This window comes from Falco cherrug, chromosome 12 (genome assembly GCF_023634085.1).
Source record: "Falco cherrug isolate bFalChe1 chromosome 12, bFalChe1.pri, whole genome shotgun sequence".
NCBI lineage: Eukaryota > Metazoa > Chordata > Aves > Falconiformes > Falconidae > Falco > Falco cherrug.
In genome coordinates, this window is record NC_073708.1 from 9,135,206 (window position 1) to 9,151,862 (window position 16,657).

A 16,657-nucleotide genomic window follows, 5' to 3' on the forward strand; every position below is an offset into this window, starting at 1 on the left:
GTGATTCCTCCCAAAGCATTTGCTAGTTCCACCTCCATGGTGGGGCAGCCTTTGGTGTGCCTGGGACATGAAGAGGCTGGGCATGATGCAAAATCTTCCCTAACTTGGAGGTCTGCTGGTTACTTCATCAGACTGGTCAGGCTCAGTAGTGACTTTCAGAGCAGCCTGAGAAGCCTCTGTAATGGTATTTTTCCAGACAAACCTGTGTCTGTGCAACATGGCCTACTTAGAGGAAAAGCCATGCTGGTTTTAATATGTTTTGTGGCACTTTTTGCCTGAAAGTCTGAATTAAGTCTTCAATTCATACTAGAACAAAAAATAGACAATCTCTATTGATTATGGAGAGCATAGTGTACTGAGATGTGATGATGATAGGTGGCTTGTGGCTGTTTGGTAAACAGAAAATCTGCTGAATATATTGACATTACTTGTATTTAAGTATTATTAAAAAAACCCTGATTATTCCTTTTATAGGACCACATTTTGGCTAAGTTCTGAAGACACAGAAATGTGTACTTTAAGGGCCATTTGCATCTCTGATTCGGGGGGGGGGGGGGGGGGGGGGGGGGGGCTGTGCAGTGCACTAAGCTTCTGGGAAAGCAGAAACTCCCTAAGTCCCATGAAAAAAAAATAGGGTTTTTTTTTCCTGGTGGAAGGCACATGACTAGCTATTTATACAGTCAATCTCATGATGCAGTCACTCTCCTTTAAATCATACTTTCTGTAGATTAGACAACACGTATAATTAAAAGGCATCATGGCACCAGAGAAATATACGAGTTTTTCATAATCCCACACCTTTACAGAAGAGTAAAAATGCTCTTCAAGTGGCAAGTGGTGATTTCAAAATGTCAAAAAAAAAAAGAGAATTTTTGTGTAAATATCTTTTTGGTACTGCATTGATTTGATAATTCTGTGTAACAGTTTTCAGAGACACAGGATTTCCAACCTGAGGCACTTGGGGAACCTTGTCTTTTAGGTCTGCTAAGCATTCCCAGATGCCAGGGCAAGGCAAGGAGACACATTTAAATGTTCAAGGAATCTGGACAGTGTGGTCACTGACAGGTTGGGGAGGAAGGGCTGGAGCACTCTTAACTATTTTTTGACCTTCATGATGTTGGCACTATTCACTGTGAGTACCGTTGTGTGAAGAGCTTTATAGACATGTCACAGGCAAAGCCTGACTCAAAGAGAGAAAGAGATTTTCCAGTTTATACTTGAAGTGTGGGGCAGGGATGGGGGGCCCAACAGCTTGCATAAGGAGTCATGGGAAGCAGCCTTCTGGTCATCCATCATCTCTGTTCTTTGTGACCTTCTGGAGTGCATGTTGAAAATGTCTCGTGGAGCAAGGACTCCACCAGGCATTTTCGCTGCAATGACACTTCCACATCTGTGTTCTGCTTTACCCTTGCTTTGGGTGCTGGGGTTTTGAAGCCAGATCTTCAGGCCAGGGTTTTGTGGGATCTGGGATTTTTCTGGTCTGATATGTAGAACAAGGACTCCTTCATCCCTAGGGGACCCTTTGGGGTTTGTTTTGTGTGTCACAAAGTAGCTGGGAAGGGTGGTGGTGTGCATGTCTTGATGTAACAGCTTCTCCCAAATGCTGAAACCTTATCACTTGCCTCCCCTGCCTGTTGCTTTTCCTGCCTGTGTCAAGGCTTAATGTGCTTTGGTGTGCAGGGTGCCCTGAGTACAGACATCTGCCCTTCTCCCCATCCCCATGGGACTGGGCTGCATGCAGCTCCCCTGTGTGCTGAGAACAGGACCAAGATCGGGATTGTGTGGCTCAAACTAATCTTACTCCATGCTGATATTGCCAACCTCTCAGAGCACAAGAGGCAGTTTAGTGAAAGTAGATGAAGGGTAGAGAAATGTGTCAGGCAGCTTCTCAGTCCATATCAAAGAGGTGAGATACGCTTGTGGTTTGTAAGATTTTTTGGTTTATTTTATTTTAAACTAAGGGAAATCAACATAGCAAAGAACAAGAGTAACATTTTAATTGGTAACAGCTTGTAGGAAACAAAACACAAGACTGCAGACATCTGTGTGAAAGTTGACTGTATGTTCTTTAGGGCTATAATGGATAGAATATAAAATTATAAAAGCAAATAACACCCCTAACTGCCCCAACCCACCTCAGATCATTATTTATTTCCAGCCAGCTTCTCAGTGACTTTGCTTTCCCATGAAAATCCATCCACAAGGCTGTGATACGCTCTGAGGAATGGTACAGGAGTTTTCACCCATGAAGGTCTGGGTGGCAGGAAAGCAAAGCACAGGAAAGCTCTCTCCCTGTGAGAGCCTGCCCAGACAAGGGAGAGGAGCCACGTCATGGGGCAGCTGGGCTGCCTTGCAGCCACAGCAGCCTGCTTTTCCAAGAGCACTTTGCCTTTGCTGAAGCCTTGAGACCTTCCTGTGGTCTGCAGGTGATTCGATGTTCATCCCAGGAAGCACAGCAGATAGCCAAGTCCTTGAAGGGAGCAGCGTTATCAATATCTGCTGGTTCCCCAAGAAGATGAAGGGTGTGCTGCTCCCCTGCTAGCTCTACTGCAGCACTGGCACGGCTTGTGCTTTGTGCTGGACAGCAAAGCTGTGCCTGTGGGGTGGAGGTGATTAAGGAGGGGTGCTCAGCCCTTCCCCATTTCATGTCAGGACTGTGTCTGCTCTGCCCTGCGCTGCTTGCAACACCCGCTACACAGCAAAGTAAAAAATGCTGGGGACAGTTCTCTAGCTCTCCACTCTCTGTCCTCCACTCCGCACCCACTCTGCTCGTATGCATCTTCCTATCACTATCTCTTCTCTGCAGTCCCTACTTACATACGGCAATGTTCATTGCATTTCTGTGCTACTCAGCCAGCGGCAATGCATCCTTTATGGCAGCTGGATACGAAGCAGCTGCATTGGCTGGATCTGCAAGCTCACAGAGGTGTGTGTGTCTGGGCTGTGGCAGGGAGCTGACATGAATTCACAGAGGCGCAGCACTGCTTGTGCTTCACTAGAAAGGTCCATGTGCTCTGAACTACCCATGAAGATGGAGCTTTCCTGGGGAGGCTTCTATGTGGTGTTGCCCTTGCTAGCAGCAAGGCTGTGGATGTTGATGGGGCTGAGAAGTTTTCCTTCCATCAGACTGATGTTTCTGAACTATTTCATCCCTCTGCTCAGGACACATTGCTCATGGGCAGGTTGTGCAGGAAAGATATAGAATACCTTAGCTTTACATAGCACCTCTCGTTAGAAGGGACCCAGGGTACTGACAGGTACTCAGGTCTGAAATGTAACACACTGCAGAACTCCTTCGCAGCTCAGAACAGACTGAATATAGTGACTTGTTTTTCCAGGATCTCAGAGTCAGCCCTGTAATGTATCAAGAACTTCTCCTCCCAGAAGCACCTTTCTCTCGTACTTCATGATGATTAGGTGCCATCCATTATTACCAAAGTTTGCTATTCATTTTGTTTTACACCTTACCCTGTCACTGCAGGATACCAGTACTCCAGCAAGTTGAATTTCATACAAAGAGAAATTGCAGACTCCTTATCCATGCCCTAAGGTTTTCTGGAGAGAATAAGGGAGGAGCTGACTCGGAGCAGAAGCCTGCTATATTTTATACAGGCCCCAATAAGTCTGATTCCCTGCCAGAATATAGTCAAGATAAAAATTTCCCTTACAGTACAGCTTATCTCCCTTCTGCAGGGAAAAGGGTCTCCCAAAATTTACCGTGCCCTTTTCATCTCCCATATTTGGTCCCACAGCCTTGTTGAGGAGGATGTTTGGTTCTTTGTACAGCATCAGTGTAAAAGAGTCTTTCAGGTCTTGTTTGCGGTGGACCTGAGAGTAGATGAAGTAGTTGCCACTCTGCTTGATTATGAGGTACTCGTCATGGTCCTTCTGCACAAATCCATCACAGTGCTCCAAGTGCCACTCCCAGCCCATTGGACCTGTGAAATTTGGTGTAGGAGGTTCTTTTACTGAGGAAAACAGACAAAATGGGTTTGGTGATTAATTACATTTGAGGACAACCTTGTTCATACATGACCATGTTTTGTTACTGTTTCCCATTGGTACATCTCACTCCCCACTCCCTTCCTGACTTTTTTGTTATTATTGTTATTTATTGTTGTTGTTATTATTGAACTTTCTGAATTTACTGACTCCTCAGAACTGCTAGGAAAGGGGGTCAATCTGTCAGGAGAGGCTGTGAGGGACCCCCATGGCCACAGGTGGCTTGGAGGGGCTCCCCACCAGGACAGGTTAGCTACCAAAAGCACCCTGGAGATGGGAAACCTTCAAGGCTGAGCTTTGGGTCCAAGCTTCTCTCTGATAAGAACTAATTCATAGGCAGAACTTCAGCCAGATCTGAGGATAATGTGGGTGGTTATGGTAATCTTCTGCTCACTGGCTGCTGTGGCTATAGTCCATGACAGCTGAGCCTGCAGGGTCTTCCCAGGTTTCACTGTACTGGATGAACACATGCTCTCAGCGTTAAAGCTAATGATGGGTGGCAGCTGTCATACCCCTCACTGCACACACCGACAAACTGGGTAAAGAGCCGGCAACGCATTGTTGTTGTTATTATTGAACAATAATACCCAGACTTTGCATGCCGTGAGGGCATGTGTATCTGCAGCATGTGGTGTGGTGGGGGCTGGATGCAGAATGGGTCCAACATCATATAACAGGGACACACAGCTCACACCATGGCACTGGTCAGTGCCTTCAGCCACTGCATCTGCCAGGGGGGTGCCTGGCTGGTTAGGGTCTTGCACAGTCAGCAGTCATTAGCTGAAGATTTACGCCCACAGAAGTTTTTCATTTATTTTAATTAAATCTCTCTGAAGTTCTGAGCTGGTGTATGGGGTGTTACTTTAGGACTGCCCTAGGTTGAGCTTAGGGAACTTATGACCAACACTTGGCAGGAATAAATCTGACCCTTGTGACGCTGATTTTAGTGGCCATTTTCAGAGGTGCACATGGCTGATCCTGTCAGAAAGAGACAGTTGCTGGCTGGCAGCTCTGGGTGCTGAGCTGGGGAGCTCTGTTTGCCATGGCCACAGTGCCCTATGGGCTCTGTATTTCTGCAGTCAGAGCTCATACCTGCCTTTGGGGCAGCTATAACCAGGCATGAGGGCTGTGAGACAGTCATCTTGTCACAGCACAAGTCTGACAAAACCAGAAAGTGGGTCTAACATCATACTTACAAGATCCGTGTGCCCAGCACAACTCTTGTGCCTGTGAAAAGAAGCAGTGCTTGGTCAGTGTTTTCTGCTGCAGCTTTTCCATCTATCAATGACCTCAACAGAGGAACATTATCATTATGAGAGCACAAAAGCATTCTCCCAGGAAGGGAAATAACCTTTTTATCCATCATTACAAACAAATACAAGTAATAATCTGTTACGAAAAAGCAGTTGTTTTCCAACAAAGTTTGAAATGATTAAAATACATCAGCATTTTTCATATCCATTTTGGTGGTATTTTCCCGAAATAAAAAAGACAACCAGCAGCAGTGCCCTACGTTCCTCCTGGGTGACAGGATTTCCATTTCATCCCTGGACTCGGCTCTCACAGACTGTGGCAAATGATGTCTCTGTGGACAAGGGCTCGACCAGTGCATACACTTGGGGAGCTGCACAACATTGTGCTAATTCACCCTCATTAAAACCATGAACCTTTACTTCTGTGCATCACGGTTTGACACCATTTAGTGCTGATTTGATGCGTGGCAGAGCTGCGTAGTAACTCTGCACTGCAGTGCTCACAGATGCTGCTTTTCTGTGGCACTTTCTGTTCTGAGAGCAGCAAAGGCATGCTGACAGCAGCTGCCTCTTCTTTGGAGTTGCTCTTGGGCTTTGTAGCCCCTGTACAAGGAGGAAGAAGGTAACATGGAGGGCTGAAGGGATGCCCTCAAGGTCACACCTGATAAGCACAACGGGGGGGACAGCTTCCGACTCTTAAGCCTATTTCTCTTTAACCACTACACCATGCTTACGTCAGGGCAACAGGCATGGTGCTTTCTGATCCAGCAGTCAGAACAGCTTTCCAGTGCCCTTCCAGCCAAGGGAAGGAGGCGGCTCTGTGGGTGCCCAGGTGGTGAACTGTCAGTGGTAAGAGGTTTCGTTCTATTCCTCTGACTCATGGCTCAGTGTTTGCTTAGGGAGGTCGTGCTCTTTCTACACAGCAGCTATGTTCTCTCTCTGGCCAGAGCCCATAAAAAGCAGACTTGGGATCAACTTACAGACACAGGGACCCAGTTCTGTCTGAAATCTTGATGGATGCAAGCTCTGAAGTGCTTAAAATCGCTATTGAAGCACAACCTCATCCGTTCCCTAGGAAGTTGCTGTCCTGAGTGCTGGGGATGTTGTCAGCTCCCTTGCAGGGAGAAGCTTTCATTACCCAGTCTTGCTTTCCCCAATTAATATGAATCAGCATGACTAAAGGCAGTTCTTTCACTTACTAAAGCAACTTTCTGCAATATGGAAAAAAGAGGGGGGGGAGTGGAATATGTGTGAAAAGGTGCATGCATCTGTATGCTCATTGCCAATAAAGGGATGGAGTTTTGACCACAGGTCACAGACCTGCTGCATCGCAGCTCCTAAATAGATAAGAAAGGCTGTGGGAGTGGGCCTAAAAGTACCAAAGCAATTTTAAAAGATTTTTTTTAATATTGTCTGCTAAATGATAGTGCTGTAAAGTGTACAGCAGGCTCCTCTTGTGGGAATTTAGCAGTTTTCATATTTCACAAAAACAATCAGTGCCTTGTAGGATCAGTCCTCAGAGGGATTCCTAGTGTCAGTATGCCACAAGAGGCTGGCAGACGGTGAGAACAAGCCTAATTTTCCTAATGGAAGGGGACTTTTTCCTTGTCCTCTTCCTCCTCAGAACTGGAACTGGAAGGAGCTACATCACAGCAATATGTAAACCAACATCCCAAACAAGCACTTGGATTCTCCGAGAGACTGATTCACAGTTTGGAAACCAGAAAATAAAAACCTGGCCTTCAGCAAAGTAATCACTTGGCTTGCCCCTGTATTTCTATTTATTACCATGCATACAGACAGAAAAAGCCCACTGGAATCAGCTAATGAAACACAGAAGACGACTCAGTAACCGCTGTTTGGTCTAGATTATATTAATTAGCACTTGTTAAAACCAAAAATGAAAAGGATTCATGCCTGGTGAAATATCAGGACTCCTCAGCCTCCTCTGTCTTTACAGAGCATCATCAGTTGATATAACATTAGAAAAGCACACATCATGGATGCAGGAGAGGCAACAAAGAGAAATCAACTTTGGTTATTATTTTTTTTTAAATTATGGAAATGAAAGAAAAATGCTGAAGACATTTACCCAAGGAATTGACGGAAATGTCATCAGCTGAAATCTTGGAAAGTAAAAGCGTTAGCTGCCTCCAAAAGAGAAAGAATGGCTAGGTTGCAGTTAGTTAATAGCATCAACACAGCAGTGTTAATTATTAGGAATAATACATGTTGTATACTCCAGAGTTAGGAATTTCGCTTTGTCCTTACCTGCTTATGATGGAACAAACAGAGGACTACAGAAACCAGGGCTGAAATCATAATCAAAACAAATATTGAAGCATAAAAAGCCACTTGAGAACATGGGAATTTCCTGTTCTGTGGAATATTCCCTTTCTCCAGCAAGTTTGGTGCATCCATGATGCTTATCCTTGAGACAGCTAGAGATGAAGATGCAAACAGCACCACAGTTGAGAAAGGCACTGCCGGAATTCCCGAGGTCCTTATTGCCACAGTGGAGCATGGACACGATTATATGCTGGAGATCTCCCTGTGCTAATAAAGCCAAGAGGAGGAGCCACAGTGCATTTCATCACTAGCCCAAGCTAAGAGGCGATGAGTTAGCGTTTCCTCATGAAAATGAGGCAGAGAACTTTCATTTGGCTCCTGGCCCAGAATGACCGAAATGAAACTCTGGCAATACGCTGCAAGGGCTCCAAAAAGCACTTTGGACTTTCATGCAAGGAGTCAGGTTTACAAAATCTCCAGTAAATTTGAAGTGAAGGGATGAGGTGCCAAGCACAAGGCATCCCCTGATGGCTGTGCACAATCTGCTTCCATCTCTGGAGGTACCATTTTTTTATGGCTGAGAAGTTGGCACCAGATTAAATCTGTTTCTCATTTTGACAGCATGAGTATGAGGACCGATGATGGAAGAGCATTTTTTGAGTTCCCTGAGGGCATGTTTCATGCAGTAAAAGTGAAACTACACACACGTGAAAATATAACTGCAAGTGAGCACCACTGCGGAGCCACAAGAATAGCCTTAGCGGCAAATGGGAACAGTTGCACGCAACCACCAACCTTGACTTCCACACTGATGCCATTCAAGGAGAAGAAGGGAGATTAGGAAAGAGTTGGGATTTTGCAAATTACTTTCAATTTGCAGTTTGAAATGAACTGGCTGACTTTTAAAATCTTCCTAAAATAATTTTTTGTCCTTTTTATTTTTTCTTACCTACTTTTTTGTGGGAATATCCTGGTTTTGGCTGGAATAGAGTGAATTTTCTTCTTAGCAGCTAATGCAGTGCTGTGTTTTGGCTCTGATGTGACAACAATGTTGATAACACCCTGACGTTTTCAGTTGTTGCTAGGTAAGTATTATATTAAGTCAAGGACTTACTAGTTTTTCAGGCTTCGCCAGCGAGAGGGATGGAGCGTCACAAGAAAACAGGAGGGGACACAGCCAGGACAGCTGACCTGAACTGGTCAAAGGGATATTCCATACCATGGGACACTGTGCTTGATATAGAGACTTGGGGTAGGGTTGGCGAGGGCTGCTGATTGTTGCTGGGGGACTCGCTGGGCATCAGCCAGGGGCGGGTGAGCAGTTGTATTGTGTGTCGCTAGTTTTCTCCCTTCCCTTTGGATTTCATTCCTCTCCCCCTTTCCCTCTTTTTCATTATAACTGTTATTGTTATTATTATTGTTGTTTTTATTTTGTTTTTATTTTATTTCAATTATTAAATTGTGTTCTTCTCTCAACCCTTCAGTTTTACATTCCTTTCTGATTCTCCTCTCTACCCCTCTGGGGTACAGGGGAGTGAGCAAGCAGCTGCATGGCACTTGATCACCAGCCAGGGTTAACCACGACAGGGAACGAAGTTGTGAGTTAGAAGTTGTGTGGAGGAGGCAAAAAAAAAAAGCAAAAGCAAGTAGGCTTGAGAAGTGATAAACAAAGGAAAACTGAACAACACCTAAAAGTAATACAACTAACTGTCAACCTTGAAAGTAGTTTCTCTTCTTACATTCTGCACATTCTTTTGATTTTTCTTTCAATATGAAAAACTGTTATTTGCTGGTGTTTATTTAAAAAAGAAATTCTGACATACAAAGATGTCACTTAAACATCTCTGCCAGCTCTTCTGCACTCTCTTGCTGGGGATGGGATGCATGGAAAGTGTCCTTTATACATCTTAGTCTTGCTGCTTCTCTTCCTAATCCTCTTCCCAACCTGCAGAAGAAGCTGCACAGAACCAAAATTAAATCTCTGTGTGTTGCAGAGGGGTACAATGGAAACAGAAATTTGGAAGGGGCACAAGAACAAAACTAAAAAGCCTGAACTGTTGTGTTAGTACTCTGTTCCATCTTTTGAATTCTCACTTAGCAGTATAGTGGGTCCTTACCATGCATTTAATTCAGGGTGAGACAGAGGGAGACCTGCTTGTGCTGCCTGCAGGAAACCGCTGAGCTGCTGGGGAAGCTCCTAGCCATGCTGCTGCCAGCATGGGAGGACACGCCATCACCATCCCAAAGCCACCCACCACTCTCTTGGATTTTTGCAGTCAAACCTGGAACTTCTCAGAGGAAAGACAGGAAGGAGTTACTCTGAGTGAGCCAAACATGAGAGGGCAGTGATGGAGGCAGCAGTGAGATACCTGCTCTGGGCTGGCCCTTAGCAGGGCTTTTTGCCCTTCAGGACACACTTTGGAGCAGGTTCAGAGTAAACCATGGGGAAAAATTGCCCCATGCAGCCTCAGTGTGACTCTCCTGTGGTCCCTCCAGCCCATACAGGTTTTCTGCCTGCCTTAGTAGTGACTCTACATGACTAATATCAAGGAGACAGGGTACTTTCCACAAACTCCTTCCTGAAAAAAGCAGTTAAGGATTCAGCCTGTGGAGCGACTTATTAACTTCTATGACATGTACCTTCCCCTGGAGCAACACAAGAAAAGAGTAAATAACTATCCCTACACCAGTCCCTTTCCTCTCTCCCTTAAATAATTGGTTCATTTAAGCCGTATGTGCAAGAGCCCCCAACAATCCAGCTGTTCCTCAGAGCGGGACCAAACCCTGCAGTCATCCTGAAATGCAGCAAGACCACTATGCAAATACACACTGTCAGCTGCAAACAGGGACTGTTTATGGACAGAGCACTTGCTTCTCCCTGGATATTCTCCCAGGCTGATTTAGAAGCTCCCTTTTGACCCCAAAACAGCATTGGTCTGCAGCTTCAACCCCAGAGCTCCAGACGCTAAGCTCACCACCTGTTAAACTCCTGGCTTTGACCACAAAAAAGGACCAAAGCAATCTTCATTTTAAAGCATGCAAATGAGACTTCCTGTGACATCCCATACGGTGCAGAGCCAGGAAAGGGTCTAAAAAGAAGTATATTAAAAAACAAACAAACAACATCAAACCAAGAAAATATCACAAGAAGAGAAGATCTACCAACAGCAGTATCAGTGACTTTTTTTTTTTTTAACCTGCAAAGCAACCACTTTTTCTTGTTCAAACAAAAAATTATCATTGCTACCACAAGTACAGCTCAGGGGCAGAAAATGCCAGTGCCGGTACCCAAAATCTGCCACTTCAATGAATACGGGGTTAAAATGGAAAGGATCATACAGGTGAGGGATAATATAGGATCAATTAGTTGGCTGGAGTTGGATACTTCCAGACATTGAGCAGGCATTTCACTTAACAGAGGTAGAGTCCATCTCATATTATATTAATTTTACATTAATAATATCCTATTATATTATGTTAAACATGGATGCAGTACCTTGTGTGACTCGCTGTTATGTGACAGCACTGAAAGACTGTGGCCAAGGACAGTACATCTGGCTTTCCATCATGCTACCTGTAGATATACTACTTGATGCATGGCGGGGAGAGAGCCAGGGCACTGCAGCGCTCTACTGGGATCCCAGCAATGCCCCGAGCCCTGTGCAGGGCTGGAGGGGCCCTGGCAGGAGTCGGCAAGTGGCAGCATTTCGTTCTACAGTTCCCACAAGTCCCAGCCAGGCTTGGGAGCAGCAAAAGTGTTGTTTGAACTAAGGCTTTTTTTTTATTTGCAAGAATATTTATAGCTGCATCTCAGCTGTATTGTCCCTACAGACCCCAGCAGTTTTTGTTTAGTCAGTGTTTAACCTTGCCACCTTTAAAAAACCAGACTCAGGCTAAGCCCAGCAGAGCAGAGGATGTGATTGCTGCCACACTTGGGCTCATTTTCTTCCTCATTTCTTGGCATTTCTCAAAAGCAGCCTCAACTCTTGGAACATGATTTTGCAATGAATGTTCTTATTGACAGGGCACCCACTGTACGCTGGTCTTGTTCTTCCTTTTGTTTCTTTTCTCTCTCCTAACAACCTGTTAGAAAGGGATGGAAACAAATTAGGGTGTAAACAAATTAGAGAAATGAAGTAGGGTACAATTCTTGCATGCCTTTTCTCCCTCACTTCCCTTCCCTCGTTTCTTTAAAAGACAAATATTTGACAGACTTCACAGTAGCAATGCCACAACTCAAAATACACAGTTTATCTCTAGCCTTTGAATTTCCATTGTGTTGGAGTGCACGGATGCAGGCATCTGCCAATTTTTAAATATGAAATATCAGTTAAGATGATTAAAGCAGAATGGGATTTCAATGTGCTCAGCTGTTGTGCAGTCCTAACCTCATTTCCTCTGCCTAAGCTTGGCCTCTGGGACTTGTACTATTTTCACAGATCAGGCACGGACTGGATCTCACAGATTTACCATCCACATATTCAGGTATTTCCATAGTCTGCTGGACACATAATTCCGTTAGCCCGCTGGATGCTATGTCACGACCCTCATTAGTGTGTTTGTCTCAGCCACTCTTGCTCAGACACCAGACCCCTGGGGAGCTGCTTTTCAAAGCCTCAGCAGTCACAGAAGCCTGTGCATTTTTCATCATCAAATGAACACCATCCAATACAAGTACCAAGTCTGCTTTAACCCTAGAGTAAGTTTTCCAAGTCCTGACCAGCTTGTTTTCAGTGACAGCAAAGGTTGCTTCATCTTTACTTTGGAGCTTTACTTTGTGTGTTTGTGGGTTCCAGTTGGCAAGTTTCCAGTTGCCACAGCTTTCCAAGGATATGAGGGAGGCTTAAGAAGCACAGAAAAGCCCTAGTAGAGTTTCAACCCCAGTTTGCAGTAGCAGAGAAAAAGGACCGATTCATTTGCATTTCAGATCTATCTGTTGTACCGTTTGTCTGGCTGTTGCTGCTGTCCTCATTTCTCTCAAACTGAGTGGCTGTTTGGGTTTGTTTGGGGTTGTTTTTGGGTTTTTTTTTTTTTGGGGGGGAGAGATTCCTCTGGGTTTGCCTTATGCTGTCAGCAAAGCAGCAACAGTTCCAAGATTGACAGCTGGGCTGAGCCCTGCAGGAAGGACTGTCATGCCCATGCAGTGCAGCTGCCCACAGCACAGGGGGATCCCCCTGGGGCCTGGGAGGGAGCCCAGGCACGTGGGCTTTCCCCCAGAGCACAGCTCTTGGAGAGAAGCCTGTGCTTCAGCTGAGCGCTGCAGGCTGTGCCAAGTTCGTGACATACCTATCTATGTTTTTCCTTCAGCAAAGCACTCTCGGTGTTAAAGGCTTGAGTCTCGTGCACTGTTTGCCCTCCGTTTCTATTCGCTATGTTTCATTTGGATGCTGGCCACGAGGTTAGTGAGCGGTATGATCCGAATAGTGACTGATTTCAAGGGTGGGTGAAAAAATGGTTGTGTAACAAAGGGGACCTTAGACAGAAACTGGTCCCTGTGTAGTTGATGTTGTGACCCTTGACTGGAGCCTTAATCCAGCAAAGCCAGCAGCTCCCAGAAGGCGGCTGGAGGCAGCTGCAGGCCAGGAGCATGCCCTCCTCTGAGTTCATTTCCCACCTGACGTCCACAGCAGGCTTTCACAACTGCCACGGACAGATGTTTTGCGTTTCAAATGTTCCATTGCACAGTGGATGTTTTTGCTTCTGGTTTTCTAAAACCTGTGATTCCTTATTCCTGTTCAGAGCTTTTGATCTGAGATCAGAGCATTTCTTCTGATGCACAATAGCAGCACTACTCCTGCATCTTCCCACGGAGCCAAGGCAGATTGAGGGCTGGAGGCCCCTCCCCACCAGCAGCAGGGGTGGCCCAGGGTTTGCTCTGGCTCCCCAGCCACACCGAGCTCACCTCCTCACTGTGTTGCTGGGTGTGAGAAGGGCTAAGGCAGAGGCTGGCTGTCAGTTCAGGCTGTGTGTTGACTGCAAGATGACAAAGTCATCCTGTGTTCATGGCAAGCTCCTGCGAATGCAGGGGAAGGGGACAGTGGTGTGTTTGCATCAAGCCAAGGGTCCCCCTGCTGCAGCATAAGCAAGGTGGGCATGCCCTGTCTGACCTGCCTTCTACCTGCTGGCAGTTGATTATATCACAAAATTTGCAAGGTGCATCATATGTGGATGGTGGACAAGGGAGAGGGAAGAGTATTATGCTGCCCTTTGACAAAGTGCATTTATTTGTAGGTGGGAACAAGCTGTTGCAGCTCTCCCAGCTTCAAACAGTTCACCTGTCCCCTGTGTTTTCTCTCTGTACATCACTTCTTTTAACTGGTGGCAGGTGCGAGTGTCAGGTGGGCCAGCCGGTAAAAGAGGACAGTACTCAGCTCAACCCTCTGCTCATCATTTCTCCCAGTAGCATTCTTTGTTTTCCATCTGCATCTCAGAGTTAATGTGTACTTCCTCTTGGTCTCCCTTAACCAGCAATGCATAGGATGGTGTTGACATATGTAAACACCAAAGATGACATACCCTTTACCCTCCTCTTCCTTTCCTGGTGCCAACTTTCCTTTGCTTTCCATTCCAAATGTTTTTGCATTTTGGGTTTTCCGCTGTGAGTATTTTAGTATCGTAAATGCCAGCTCTGCCAATGGTGTTCCACTGAAGGTAACCACTCTCTTCTGATGCAGCTGACACAGTTACAGTGATGAATTCATGTGAGGCATAGATGCTTCCATACCACTGTGTTTCCCAGCAGGGATTTCACTAAGTGGTGGGAAATTCCATGTTCTCTATTACATACGCAGACAGATCAGCTTGCCAGGGTGTGCTGGTTGCCAGCACTTGTGCTGGTGCAGCGAAGTGTTCTCTCTGATGCACACCAGCATTTTGTTTCCTTGGGGAGTGTTTGTACTGCGACAGTTCCTCCCACTTATGCCAAAATGTTACTCAGTGTGCTGCGTCTTGCCAGGTCACACACTCACTTTGGGCAGTGTGTCCAGGCTGCTGTGTTTACTCTTCTAGGTAGAAGTGAACATTCAGCAAAACCAAGAAGAAAGGTTTTCTGGAGTAATACATTCAGGACAAGCAGCAGGAGTGCAAGTTCTGCCTCCTCCGTGCTGCTGTAGGCTTTACCCCTCTGAACAGAGGGGAGAAGCAAGCCTTGCTTTGTACCTGCTTCATTCTGCACTGTGTAGGGTCCCTGAGATACAGCGGTGTCACCCACAGCAAACTGCAGTAGCAGCCCTGCACCTCCTCTCCACAGGAGACCAGATTGCTCCCACTAGTGCAATGACTACTGTGAAGACTAGGTCTGTCCCTCCCAGGTCATCTGTGTCTGAGCCACTGGGCCAGGCTCTCTGCAGAATCATCTTCATTCATCACTGAGACTCCTCCATGACCACTGGCACTAGGGTTTCTTTTAATTCCCTCCAAGTCCAAAGGTAAAAGAGAGAGATGCTTGAGAGGATCCTGTCTTGTCTCAAACATCCTTACCAGTTTCCCTCTAGGTTTAAACCAAGAAAGTGTCCTAGGACATCTCTGGGTTTCCTACTTGCTCCTTCAGTTTGCTCCCCTCACAGCAACCCATAAATGTCACTTAAATGCTGAAAGCTGACTCTCCTCTTGCACCATTTGAGAAGAGATTTCCAGGAGTGCTACTTGTGATCCTTGCAGATCCTGCTTGAGAGCTGAAGTGTAGTTAAACATGTTTGCTGGTCTGGAGCTGAAAAGCAGCAAGCTATGCTTGGCTGCCCTGGACCTGAAATATTTCAGAGCTGAATAAGTATTTTAGAACCCTGGGGCTTTTCACCAGTTTATTTAGGAAAATCCTTCAAAAATTTCTGGATTCCTGTGGTACAATATGAATTACTCCAGAATCACATCATACACAGGTACACAGTCAACTGGATTTCTGTGCAAGAGGCTTCTTGGGCTTCCTTGTTTGATTCTTGGCTGCTCTGTGCATGTTTTTGAATAGTGTAGTTAAAAATTAGTGATTGACAACTTGGAAACTTATCTGAAAATTAGGCTTGCTTCTGATATCCCTGAAAAAAACTAAAAAAAGTAAAAGAAGAGTAATCTGAGGAACTCTAGAAGATCTTGACTATAGTGTCTTCTCTGGATTTTTTTTTTCCCATGTGAGATTAGAACCACTTTTTTTCCTGTTGTGTGATGAAATTATTCATTGCATGTTGTGACACATTGGATACCCTCTAGCTGTGATGCTTTTACCATCAGCCTTTAGTCTGTAAAGCCTCCCTACAGAGTGACAGCATTGTGCTGTCATCTTTCCTTCCCCAGCCAGCTTTAGTCTGTTTCTCCCTGCTCCACCTCCCACCGAGCACAGCAGTGGCAGCAGCAGTGCAGGAGCCAAAATGGGAGTTTTTGAAGGGACTTTGCTATAAATCTGACTATGAGGGGGCTCAGGTAAGTCTGTCCTAGGCTGAGCCCATGAAATGATGCCAGCTTTGCCTGGGAGCTGTCTCTCTCCCCCCATACTTATTTTCCCTTCAGCAGCCTGTGGTGAGAGAGGTGTGCTAACTTGGAGTGGGCAACATCCAAAAATACCCCCTAGCAGCAAAATCAAAGATGTGTTTGAGGAAGAGGAGGAACCTATAACTCTGACCAGTTTCCATTCAGTATGAAGAAAGAAAAGCAATTGCCTTGTTTTATGCCCACTTTGTTCTCCTGGTTCTTTCCTATGAAGATGTACGCGTCAGGCACAATCTGATGGTGGAGTAATATTTAGCCACTTTCTTCTCTCTGTTCTCTAATTAACTCTTCTGTTTCCTTCAGTGGTAATGTCTGTAAACACTAACTGTTAAAACAGCCAGTTTGCAAACTACCAGAAACTGTAACAGGAAGAAATGTCACTGAAGGAAGCAGCACAAAGTCAGTGGCAGCACCATGTGGTTTGGATACTACTGTTTTGCAACAAGGCTTGAGTGTCTTCATCAGCCTAATGAAAAAGAGTAAAACACAGAGAAAGCATAGAGCAACATAAGTTATCTTTTAACGTGTTCTCAGCCTGTGCCAGTGGTTAGAGACGGGTAAGGGTTGCCCTTTGAGCCAGGGATGCAGGTCCAAGCTTGGTGATATGCCTTGTAGGGAGACCCGCTTCAAGCCAT

The 16,657-nt window shown here is 45.6% G+C and overlaps 1 protein-coding gene and 1 long non-coding RNA gene across 2 annotated transcripts in view; one reads left to right on the forward strand and one right to left on the reverse strand.

Moving 5' to 3' along the window:
• Positions 1 to 16,657, forward strand: part of LOC129737170 (uncharacterized) — a 134,362-nt gene that overhangs the window by 89,202 nt on the left and 28,503 nt on the right. The window lies entirely within an intron of this gene.
• On the reverse strand, positions 1,967 to 7,852 carry LOC129737169 (uncharacterized). Its single transcript, XM_055724435.1, has 3 exons — positions 7,527 to 7,852; positions 5,199 to 5,229; positions 1,967 to 3,968 (listed from the first exon to the last, which is right to left on the reverse strand). Exons 1-3 carry the CDS (start codon positions 7,674 to 7,676, stop codon positions 3,598 to 3,600), a joined length of 552 nt encoding a protein of 183 aa, XP_055580410.1. The 5' UTR covers positions 7,677 to 7,852; the 3' UTR covers positions 1,967 to 3,597.

Bases quoted from the DNA above. Each gene is read 5' to 3' on its own strand.
- LOC129737169 (XM_055724435.1), bottom strand. From the start codon at position 7,676: ATGGATGCACCAAACTTGCTGGAGAAAGGGAATATTCCACAGAACAGG. The intron at 5,230-7,526 runs GTAAGGACAAAG...TTCTTTTCACAG, and splicing joins GTTTGTTCCATCATAAGCAG to GCACAAGAGTTGTGCTGGGC. The intron at 3,969-5,198 runs GTAAGTATGATG...TGTTTTCCTCAG, and splicing joins GTGCTGGGCACACGGATCTT to TAAAAGAACCTCCTACACCA.